General features: G+C 51.0%; 1 protein-coding gene and 1 long non-coding RNA gene across 2 annotated transcripts in view; one reads left to right on the top strand and one right to left on the bottom strand.

Moving 5' to 3' along the window:
• Positions 1–1,925, bottom strand: part of Tubgcp3 (tubulin gamma complex associated protein 3) — a 55,749-nt gene extending 53,824 nt beyond the window's left edge. Inside the window, exon 1 of the mRNA XM_047552823.1 lies at positions 1,762–1,925. Coding sequence (XP_047408779.1) covers positions 1,762–1,837 — 76 coding nt within the window. The 5' untranslated portion in view covers positions 1,838–1,925. The remainder of the gene's footprint in view (positions 1–1,761) is intronic.
• Positions 1,926–4,120: 2,195 nt separating this feature from the next.
• Positions 4,121–11,845, top strand: LOC124985157 (uncharacterized). The gene is made up of 3 exons (XR_007108813.1): positions 4,121–4,527; positions 9,363–9,461; positions 9,977–11,845. It is a non-coding gene; the product is annotated as an uncharacterized LOC124985157 (long non-coding RNA).
• Positions 11,846–12,256: the final 411 nt, after the last annotated feature.

Genomic DNA, 12,256 nt, shown 5'->3' with positions numbered 1-12,256 from the left:
CAGTGGTAGAGCAGCACCTGCCTAGAATGTGTGAGGCACTGGGTTCAACTCTCAGCACTGCATATAAATAAATGAATAAAATAAAGGTCCATCAACATCTAAAAATTATTTTTTAAAAAAAGTAACAAGTATCTCTTAAGTCTTGATTTCACAGTATTAAAAAGCAACGTATTAGGGGTGGGGGTTGTGGTTCAGTGGTAGAGCACTTGCCTAGCACATGTAAGGCGCTGGGTTTGATTCTCAGCACCATATAAATAAGTGAATAAAATAAAGGTCTATCAACATCTAAAAAAATTTTTTTAAATAATAAGTAAATAAAGCAAAGTATTCAAGAGCATAAAGCCAAGTGTTTCTAACATGTCATTAGAAAATGAAGTAATTAACTAAATGTTCTAGGGAATAGGCACATAAAATGTCCACTAAAGAAATTTTTTAGATGCCAATTCTAAAAGCAAGTAATTAATATTGCTCTTTGCTCAATGACAGAGAAATTTAAAAGATGGAATAAGATAAGCTACTAAATATTTACAAAATGTTGCAGTAAGTAGTAGCATAACGTGCAATGATGGATATCAAAAATGTTTAAGACAGAGCAGAGAAGACATCATCTTTAATGGCTTCCTGAAATATCTTACTCAAAAGATCCCCTCTGGATCTCGCTGAGCCTTCTGACTCTTAACACAGACACAAGTCTACATTAGCAGATAAGAGGGCAGAATTTTGCTGAAGCATTTCCACCTCCTAGAAGGGTTGTAAATGTTTTAGGTCAATCAAAAAGTCTCAATATAAAGAATTTTTTAAGTTTAGAAATGTCATTCTAGCTCATGAGGAATGACTTCAAAGTCCAGTTGTGATGACCACCATGTATAAACGTGGTTTATCCCTAGAAGAAAAAATGCTGGGCTCACAGGTAGAAAGGGAAACACGTTCAAGTGGGAGGTCACGGCTCCCATCTCAGTGTCTGACCTCTCCTATGACCCTGAGCCTCTGCAGTGAAGTCTCCACCCAGAGGCCCCGGGCAGGAACCGTCCCGCTCCTCTTCCACACCAGCTGGGCTTTGCTTTCCTCCCTCTCCTGGGTCGCCCGACTTTTCCTCTATGGCACCATCCCTGATCAACACCTAGTCTCCCCCATTGGAACTGGGATCTGCGCCCAGACGGACTTGTGGGAATCTTGGTATCACCAGCACCTGGTCCTCGGCCAGGGAAGATGCGAAGTGCAGCCAGGCCTGGGCGAAGCCGGTCACCGAGGAGCACACAAAATCGTTCCCCTTGGTCGCTTCGGTCACCAGAGGACGTTCAGGAAGTACATACGTTAATGGTCCTAAGTCATGGAGGGGAGCGTGTACTCGAGGCACTCCAACCATCCTCCGAGGGCGGCCATGCTCCACGATCTGGAGCCCACGGAGAGCGGCAGGGTCGCTTCAATCCCACGAGACCCCCGCACAAGGCGCCCCACCTCTGCGAACGGGGATGGGGAGAGGGCGTCCTGCGCACCGTGAGAGCGCCGGGGCTCCGGGACGCGCTTGCACTCCGCGCGGAGCTTTCGGGTTTGCTTGTTGGCACCTCGTTCGCCACCAGGGCCAGGGGAGCGCGCCCTCCGCGCAGCCGGCCGCCCTGGGCGCCAGGGCGGGAGGCCCCGCGGCCCGGCCCCGGCTCCCGCCGCCCGCGCGCCCTGCGCCCCTCGGCCCGGCTCCCGCGACCCCGCCAGACCCGCCCCGCCGCCTCCGGGCGGCGCGCTGCGGCCTCGGGACGCGCGTACCTTCGCTCCGGCCCAGGATCCGGCAGCACAGGTTCTGCAGCAGCACGTTGGGCGACTTCTGGTCGGGCGTCGCCATAGTCGCCCGGGACTGTGCGCGGCGGCCGTCCCGCGCCCGGCTCCTGCGCCCCGGCTACGGCGCCGCCATGTTCGCGGAAGCGGCCCGCGGCGCGCGCTTCCCATGATGCCCCGCCGCGTCGCGCATGCGCAGCTCGCCCCGCCGCAGGTCCCGGGCCGCCCCGCGCGCGCCAAGAGAGTTGTGCGCGGGCTGTGCGAACGGGGTCCCCTGCGGAGCGCGGGCTCGTACCCGCCGCCTAAGAGCGCGTCTGAACGGCACTGGTTTGGTTCACTCCCGAGGGAGCGTCTGCCCAGGGCGTGCGCGGCCTCTGGCATTTCCGCCCGGCGCAGGCACAGCCTGCTCCTCAGCAGAGCGCGGGGGTCGCGGGCGTGAGCCGAGCGGCAGAAGCACCCGCCGCGAGCCCACAACCCCAGGCAGACGACGTCACCAGGAGAACGGGCCCGAACGTGGACAGAGCAGGACGAGGCGCCTAAGAGGGAGTAACCACGGAGCGTTTGGGAAGCTAGAGATGCGTACGCGGCGCCCTCGAAGGCGTCTGGAGTCACTGCACTCAAAGTCCAGCTACCTGCAGGAAGGTCGGGAGACCAGGCTGCGTGCACAAGGAAGGCTTCCGATGGGAAGAGCTGGGGCAGCCGTGCCCGCGTCCCCGCCAAGCACGGGCAGACGGACCGCAGGAGAGCTGGTCTGCAGCACGCAGACTGCGGCCGAGTGCAGCCCAGGGGCGGCGGGGTCTGCAAACAGCCGTGTTCTCAACGTGAGGTCTCGGGTGGTGTCCCAGCCTGGGGACGCCAGTCATCTCTGCCCGGCGCGCTCATGGATAGTGAAGGAGGACTGCTATCGTCTGCTTTGCTCCAAATCCACTGGCGGCGCTGCCCTGCCCTGCTGTGCTCTGTGTAGGAGAGAACGCCGGCCTCCTGCTGGGTTCAACCCGTGGGAGCCAGTAGTAGAACACCCCGGGAGAAGGGACAGCTCATAACACACTGTCTTTGTGAGACAGATGTTTTCTCCGTGGCAAAATCTCTACTGTCATCCCATTTGTCGTGACAGGGATACGGCCCCATGAGAAGCTTCCAGAATGTCACTGTGGTGACTAACATCAGCTCTTCCCCCTGTCTTCCCTGCCCTGTGAGCTGTAGCCGCTTCTGCCTGCTCATCTCACCAGCCCCAGCCCCCTGCTTCCATCACCCTCCCTAACCAGTTCTGTTTCATCCCGTGTGGCTTCTGCTCTGTGCTGATATCCAGCACAGTCCTTGGTGGTAGGAGTGACCTCTGAGCAATCAGAGGCCTCAAGATGTCATTCCAGGGCTGGATTGCTCACAAGTCTAAGCTCCAGTGTGTTGACAGCCTTTGGGAGGCTGGAAAATGAGTGTATGACGTATGGAGTGCCAGCACGGTTTATGTTATCATATGTGACTGCTGGTTGATAGGAAGACCTGGAAAAACTAAATAGCTGCTGCAGCCGGATATGTGAGTAGCAACACACCTGCAAAGACTGTACAGGTTGGGACAGACCGAAAGGAGTGCCTTCCAGCCTTGGTCTTCATTCCTAACCCCAGGTGCAATCACAGAGCCAGGGAGCTCCATAGCTCCTCCAGTAGGATCTCTCCTTGCACCTGCTAGACAGTCAGAACTGAGGGCCAGATCTAAGCCCAGCTGGCAGTAAGGTGTGAAGCAGGCCGAGCACAGTCCTGCCACATTCCATCTTAAGGTAGGTCGTTAACTGAAAAGTGGGACCCTGAAGATTAACGTAGATGGCGGGTAAAACACAAATCCAGAATCACCCATCTTCAGTGGTCTGTTCAGCCACTCTACCCACAGAGACTCAAGCAGCATGACTATTTTCATCATCAGTAAGTTTAAATGAAATTCCAAAGGAGAGAAAGGGTAGGCAGAGTTCTTCTCCAAAGACATCAGAGAAGACAAGCAGAAAACCAGTTTTTTAAATGGCATACCTAAATCCAGCCTTACTGATAACTACAACAAACATTACTGGAATGAAGCATTTCAATTTAAAGCATAGACTGGCCAGGAGTGGTACACCTGTAATCCAGCAACTGGAAGGCTGAAGAAGCAGAATTGCAAATTCAAGGCCAGACTCAGCAATTTAGTGAGGCCCCATCTCAAAACAATAAATACAAAGGACTGGACTGTAATCCCAGCGGCTCGGGAGACAGCCAGGAGGATTCAGTGTTCAAAGCCAGCCTCAGCAACAGCGAGGCACTAAGCAACTTAGTGAGATCCTCTCTCTAAATTAAAAAAAAAAAAAAAAAAAAAGACTGGGAATGTTGCTCAGTGGTTGAGTGCCCCTGAGTTTGATCCCTAGTACCCCCCTCAAAATAAATGGGGGCTGGAGATGTGACTCAGTAAAACACCCCTTGGTTAAATTCCTACTACTGAAAAAAGAGAGAGAGACTGTCAGAATGAGTTTTGAAAAGTTGGCCTTGATCATGTGCTAAATGTAAGGCATGTTGTAATATAAAGACAAATATTGAACGTAAGTAGGTGGAGGGAAGCAGCCCAGGTTAGTCAGACCAAAAAGGTCCGTTAACATTGGAGAGACAGGCTTCAAGACAAGGAGTCTTACCGGAGGTAAAGAAGAACATTTTGTAATACCAGAAGGGTCAGTTTATCGATGTGGAAGTGCCTCATGGCAGAGCTTCAAGATGCATGACGAAGAGAGAGTTCCAGGGGTGAGTGCAGAGGGAAGCAGCGCCTCTCCACACACACAGTACAAAACGAAGAAAGGAGGCCGCAGGGTTAGCCAAGTCGGGGACTAGAAATCCACCAGACAGGTAACACTGCGAAAAACCGCCCGTCTACCAGAGCACTTGCAGGCCTCACCCAGGCTGCTCCAACTCCAGTGCACAACGTGGTCAGTGTGAGCCGTGGGATTCCTAAACCACGAGACTCCATTCCTCAGTGAGCCAGCTCCCTGTAGGTCAGGCAATGAAAACGCGTGGCTCTGCCAGAGAAGAAGGGCTTGTTAGTATGTGGACAGGGAGTACCCCAGCCACACTAGCCCAAGGTCGGGGGCCCACTGGGTGCCAGTGACAGGCCAGACTTTTCATGGATACTTAACTGTGGGTCAGCTTGCCTGAGCCACAGTGCCCAGAAACTGGCTCAGATTTATTCTGGGCATGTGTGGGTAAGAGCAGGTTTTGAATGAAGCACGTTGCCCTGCCTGGTGGGATAGAGCCTCATCTAGTCCACAGAAAGCCTCAATAGAACAAAACGACTGACCTCCCCTAAGCAAAAGGGCTTTGGCAGCAGGTGGCTACTCCCTGTCGCCAGCCTGACAGCCCATGTGCAGATTCCACACTTGCCAGCCCCCACAACTGGGCAGACAGCTCCTTAAATAAGTCTCCTGTCTTCCATGTTCTTTTAGTCAGCTTTTTTGTTGTGAAGCAACAATTTGAATAAGAAAAACGGGGGCTCACGCATTCAGAGGTCTCAGACTGTAGATGGCTGACTCCATTCCTCAGGGCAGGAGGTAAGGCAGAACATCATGGTGGAAGTGTGTGGCAGAGGGAAGCAGATGGGAATATGGCTTCTCTGACAGGGACAAAATATAAACCCCAAAGGTACGCCCCCAAGGACCTACCTCCTCCAGCCACACCCTACCTGCCTACAGTTACCACCCAGTTAATCCCTGTCGGGATTAGTGCACTGATTGGGTTAAAGTCTTCATAATCTAACCATTCCGCCTCCAAACCTTGCATGGTTGCACACGGTGAGCTTTTGGGGGATACCTCACGTCTAAACCATAACATGTACACACACAGGGTAGTGTCTGAGATGAGCTTCCCATGAATATCTGGCTGTAAGGGAAGCTGTGTGAGAGACAGTAGCAAACGGCAAACCCAAAGGAGATGTGAGAGCTGCTGTGACTACATTTCCAGCCCACACACACATCCAGGATAGGATGAAAATTTTCAGGCTCTGCCCAAATCACGGCTTATGCATATGTTGTGCAGAAACAGGGACAAGACCTAAGAAAAATGAAAATTTATAAACAGTATGAATCCGGGAAATGCACAGGTTTAAGCACTGAATAAAAAAGCCCATGTCACCACAGAGTGAGACCCAGAAGCTTGTAAGTAAGGTGCCGGCAAAGCCGTGGCAACGCCTTGGGTGGTACGGTTCCTTCAAGACACAGGTTATTATGGCTAAATAGATACCCGAGCACCCTGTATCTACTAAGGATTCAGGGCTTAATGAAAAGGAGAGCCCGTCCAACAGCTGACCACAGGCCCACGTGGCCCTTCCACCAGTGAGCCCCTCCGGCCGCAGAGACACCAGGTCTGCACAAGCTCTCCCAGAAGGTTCCAGGTGAGGAGTGTTTTCTGCTCTGGTTTGCTTCAGTGTGCCCTGGAGGCCAGGTGTAGAGGGCTCGGTGTCCAGTCCCTGGTATTATTGGGAGGTGGTGGAACCTTTAGGGCCTGGACTTAGTGGGAGGAAGGGAGGTCACTGGGAACATGGCCTTGAAGGGCCCCTTGCTTTCACTCTGCTTCCTGGCTGCCACGAGGTGAGAACTCTCCTCCACCATGTGCTTCCTGGTGTTCTATGCCTCTGCAGGCCCGAAGCCATGGGGCCGGGGGACCACAGATTTGACTCCTGAACCAAAAGAAGCCTTTCATCCTGTTAAGTTCTCTTGGGTGTTTTGTCATGGCAATGGAAAGCTGACTATCGCAGCTCACTAACTCATTCCATGAAAGCAGAATTACTGACACCAAAATCCAAAAGTCATTAGAAAAAATTAGCCTCCAACTCCCTCAATCTAAATGCCAAAATTCTAAACTAAATTTTGACCAATCAAATTCAGTAATTGGTAAAAAGAGCAACACATGAGCAAGTGAGCTCTATGCTACAGTTAGGGTTTGAACTCTGTCCACCCACTTCAGACACTAAAATCTGACCCCCAATGTGGCTGTGTTAGGAGATGGGCCTTTAAAAATGAGATTAAGTTAAACAATGTCATAGGAGTGGGGCTCCAATCCTATGGGACTAGGGGCTTTTTAAAATAAAAGTTTATTGAGCATATTTAAGATAGGTTACATGATATTATGGGAGGGACCCCTGTAGATGGTAAAGAACTTACTTGGGTAAAGCAGGTCAACACCCCCATCTGCTCATGTAGTACCCATTTTTGTTGCTTTTGTGGCAAGAGCTGCTAAAATCTTTTTTTTTTTATTTGTTCTTTTTAGTACTATATGACAGTAGAATGTATTTTGGCAAATTATACATAGAGTATAACTCACTCTATTTAGGGTCCCACTCTTGTTGTACAGGATGCTATTTGCCCTGGCGTGTATTCAGATCAAGGCCAGAGAGTTCTGTCCCATCCTGCACACAGTGCTGCTTCACCACCTGTACTCCTCAAATGCACCTGGTCTCCAGACGTGGCCACCTACACGCCTGCCGCTTAGTGTCCTCTGGCCCACACTTTCCCATCTCTTCCCACCCACCACCTCTGATAGCCACAGGTCTGTTTACTACCTCTGTACATTTGAATATTTTTTTTATGACTCACATTTAAGGAAGATCATGCAGTGATTCTCTTTCTGTATCTGCCTTATTTTCTTGGTACAATGCCCTTCAGGCTCAACCACATTGTGGCAAGTACAAGGTAGGGCTCTTTTCCGGGCTGAACTCTGTTCCACCATATGGAACATATCTCTGTTTGTCAGGGTGCTTAGGTTGTTCCCATATCTGGCTCTTGTGACTGGGGCTGCAGTGAACCTGGGAGTGTGGCTCTTTGAGAGCTGGCGCTTTCGCCTTCTGGGGGTATCGACCCAGAAGAGGGACAGCGGGTCATGGGGGAGCTCTGTGTTTAATTTCTTGAGAAACTTCATGTGTTTCCCATAAGACTCTACCAAGGGACTGGTGTCCTTATAAGAAGAGTAAGAGACCCTCACTCGACCTCTGCCCCCACACACTGAGGACAGGTTATGCAAGGATGTGGTGACAATGGCTGTCTGCAAGCCAGAACAGGGGCTTCCCCAGACCCATCCCTGCTTGCACCTTGAACTTGGATTTCCAGCCTCCACAGCTGAGAAGAAATAAATTTCCGTTGTTTAAGCCACTCTATCCACGGTGTTTTGCTAGGGCAACCTGTGCTTAACCACGTAAGGCTAGTTAAGCATTCAAAACTCAATGCACTTAATATTATTAAAAACCTACAGAAAAACTGTTAGATCATCTCAATAGACACAGACCCTTGAGCAAACATATTACATCTATCTTTTTTTTTTTTTTTTTTTTTTTTTTTTTTTTTTTTTAGGGTACTGGGTATTGAACTCAGAGATGACCTACCTCTGAGCTACTGAGTACACCATCAGCCTGGGAGATGTGGCTCAAGGGTTAGGTGCCCCTGGGTTCAATCCCTAATACCAAAAAAAAAAAAAAAAAAAAAAAAACACAAAGGGGGCGATCAGTGGCAAATGGCAAACTACTACTTTAAAAGACAGAGTAACCTAGAGCAGGCACAGCCTGAGAGCTGCTCTCCTAAACACCATGGAGTCACTAGGGCAGGCAGAGCCTGAGAACTGCTGTTCTGTATACCTGGAGTCACTCAGGGCAGGGACAGCCTAAGAGCTACTATTCTACAATACCGTGGAGTCACTAGGGCAGGCACAGCCTAAGTGCTGCTATTCTACATACCATGGAGTCACTCAGGGCAGGCACAGCCTGAGAGCTGCTGTTCTGTATACCATGGAGTCACTCAGGGCAGGCACAGCCTGAGAGCTGCTGTTCTGTATACCATGGAGTCACTCAGGGCAGGCTCAGCCTGAGAGCTGCTGTTCTACACACCATGGAGTCACTCAGGGCAGGACAGCCTGAGAGCTGCTGTCCTACACACCATGGAGTCACTCAGGGCAGGACAGTCTGAGAGCTGCTGTCCTACACACCATGGAGTCACTCAGGGCAGGACAGTCTGAGAGCTGCTGTCCTACACACCATGGAGTCACTCAGGGCAGGCTCAGCCTGAGAGCTGCTGTCCTACACACCATGGAGTCACTCAGGGCAGGCTCAGCCTGAGAGCTGCTGTTCTACACCATGGAGTCACTCAGGGCAGGCACAGCCTGAGAGCTGCTGTCCTACACACCATGGAGTCACTCAGGGCAGGCTCAGCCTGAGAGCTGCTGTTCTGTATACCATGGAGTCACTCAGGGCAGGCTCAGCCTGAGAGCTGCTGTTCTGTATACCATGGAGTCACTCAGGGCAGGCTCAGCCTGAGAGCTGCTGTTCTGTATACCATGGAGTCACTCAGGGCAGGCACAGCCTGAGAGCTGCTGTTCTGTATACCATGGAGTCACTCAGGGCAGGCACAGCCTGAGAGCTGCTGTCCTACACACCATGGAGTCACTCAGAGAAAAGCATAGCCTGCTTCCCCCCTCATTCAGCAAAACACACACACACACACACACACACACACACACACACACACAGGTACACTGGAGATGGAACCCAGGAGAGCTCAACCACTGAGCTACATCCCTAGTCCTTTTTTTTTTTTTTAATACAGGTTCTTGCTAAATTGCACAGACTGGCCTCAAACTTGAGATCATCCTGCCTCAGCTTCTTGAGGAGTTGGGATTACAGGTTCGCAACACTCTGCTCAGTGGTAAGAAAAATAAGGACTTTTTTTTAAAGAAAAATAGGGTGGGGGGTGAAACTCAGTGTTGGAGCACGTCCTTAGCATGCACAAAGCCCTGGGTTCAATCTCCCCACAAAAGAAAAACGGAAATGGAAAGGTTTGCCACCAGCATATCTATTTTCAATCAAATATTAAAGTGAACCCCTCAGGCAGAAGTAAATTATGCTAGAAGAAAGAACAAGGCATGCAAAGTGTAAAGAGGGGGAGGTTGTGAATGAGCAGAGCAATCGTGTGCTTGGGTCTCACATACATGAAATTAAAATGTGTGGCAAAAGCATTTCACGGCTCAGAATGCAGCTCAGTCCTGGAGCAGTTTCTAGCGGGGCCAGACCCTGGGCTCATTCCCCAGCACCACACATACAGACTCACTAGGAATGGGAGTGTTCGACTCTGTGAAAGTGTTCTGATGTCTTGGAAATGTCCTGAAAAGTTCTAATTTATGCTGTACTTTGATACATAAAAATATTTGCTGTAATTTCCAGGGAAGCCACAAAATGAAGAGTGAAAATATTGATAATGGCACAAGTAAAGAGTAAAATACAGAAGTATAAAATGCTTTCTTCAATTCAAAAAAGAAAAGGAAAAAAATCATAGGACGGATAAGAGAAAAACATTGAAATAGCATGGGTACACCAAAATACCTCGCAAATGACACCGAGGCCAGCTGCCCTGAATTCACTGAGGCACCACAGGACCGCATCACGTCACGGCCAGGCGTGTGCGGTCCAAGGCCTGCCCACTGTTGATCCGACATTGACCGCTGGGCTGGAGGGACCGTTCTCTTCCTGTCGGTGCTGTGCTCCTTGGAAAGCACTTGCAGGGCAGTCCAGGCTCCTGCCAGAGTGGGTGTGCACCTGTCCTTTCAAGACAGTGTCCAGTCAACTGTTTGGACTTTCTCTGCTTGGGACATCTGTCTGGTCTCTCCCATTTATCTATTTATGTAATAACTTATTCAGGTCAGTATGCGTGTTACTCTTTGGATTGTAACTAACACTGCCTTACTTTACTGCTCAAATTGCCCCAGGTTTGACCATTCGAACTCTTTGTGTTGGTTCCCCTTGACATCTCTTCACCTTTGTTTTTTGGGTACTATTTTAGATTCACAGAAAACTGGGGCAGATGGCCCATAGATCTGTGCCCGTCCTCCCACCCCAGCACACCAGCTCCCGCTAGTGTAGTGTAGTTGTCACGATTAACGAACCAATGTTTATGCGGCATGATTAACCAACGTCTGCAGCTCGTATTATCCGGTGGGCTGGGAGAGGAGGAGCGCAAGGCAATGCTCCGTTCCCGGAGGTGGGGAGTCCTGCCATCCTTGGTCCCTGGGCGTGACGCCTAAGCTGAGCAGTTACCCTGGTGCAGAAACCCGAGGGCAGCGAGGCAGAGAGCGACTGGAGCAGGTTATCACAGGAGGGAAAAGAGGGAAGGTACGGACACCCACCGGAGAGAGGGACGGGCAGGTCAGCTAGGGACCGAAGTGTGCCCAGATGACTAGGCTTTGGACTCCGGTACCATGAGGAGGAGTGGTGGCCACAGCTCTTCAGGCCCAGGGTCTGTGCATGTGTGCTTGGGTCACTTTGCCCTTTGGCCCAGCGCCCCTGGCAGAAGGTCACATAACGGTCGACTGAGCCTTGAAGCAGCTTGTGGGCTCATGAATGGCCTTGGGAACGTGACGTGTGCCCACAAACCTATGGAGGACTGTGGCAGCCCCCGAGGGAATGAAGGGGAAAGGGAGCTGGTGGTCGGCTCAGCTGCCAAGGGGTCTGCCTGCCTACCTAAGCTGCCCACCCACTCAGGGGAGCGGGGTGCATGACCATGGCTGAGTCCAGGGTCGACTGCTGGTCAGGGACTGCTCTCTTCTTCCTCTCCTGCTGGCTTCTGGCACAAGTAAAGAGTAAAATACAGAAGTACAAAAAGCTCATGTGCAGGTGCCGCCTCCTGAGAGAGGATCCCATCACCCGGGCAGCTCGGGTAGATGGCGTCCCACTGTGCTCACAGTTCCTTCCACCCTTGCCTGGGTCTGTTCCTCCTCTCCCTGGTTTGTCTCCTGTTAAAGTTCCCTTTGTCCTGTATTTGATGTCACATCGAACACTGTAGGTGACAAATGCATTTGGCCTCATGCACTTAATTGGCTAAACTGGAAGCTCTGTGACTGATCGGTTTTCAATACACAACTTGACCAACATCAGGACCTTCTAAGGATGGACTGACTAAAACTCATGAACTTTCGAATTACGATTAGTTTACAAATTTATATTAACATTCTTTTTGGAGATTGTAATGATTAATTATTCTGATATCAGATCAACAGATAAAACTTCATTTGGGTATTGGAAGACTCATCTTTAGGAGGAGGTCGTGGAACTCTTGTAAGCAGATCTGGAGCAGGGAGTCTTTTGATCCACCGGCCTTTCTGTTCTCTGGTTTTATGAGCACCTAGTGTTTCCTCTTGTTCTTTTACAATCTTGAAACTGACCTCCGGGGGTTGGCTGGCCAGACAGGGCCTCTGCAGGTATCCAGGCGGGCAGGCGGGAGCCATGCCCTGCTCTCCCTGGGCCGTTCCCCTGCTCTTCCACCTCCCTGCCCGTTCTGGAGCCAAGTTCGCCAGGCACGCCGTGTTCTTTAGGCCCAGCGTTCTCTGGTTGTGCAGGAGCCTTAATTTGGAAATACTGCCTGCAAGGGCACACGTGGCTTTCCACCAGGCCACGGGCCTCTCCTCTGCCTTCCAACTCCCCTCGCTCTTCCTCGCACTCCCACTTCCT

The sequence above is a fragment of the Sciurus carolinensis genome, chromosome 5, assembly GCF_902686445.1.
Source record: "Sciurus carolinensis chromosome 5, mSciCar1.2, whole genome shotgun sequence".
Lineage (NCBI taxonomy): Eukaryota > Metazoa > Chordata > Mammalia > Rodentia > Sciuridae > Sciurus > Sciurus carolinensis.
Note: the sequence above shows the minus strand (reverse complement) of the source record. Positions and strands in the feature narration are given on the sequence as shown.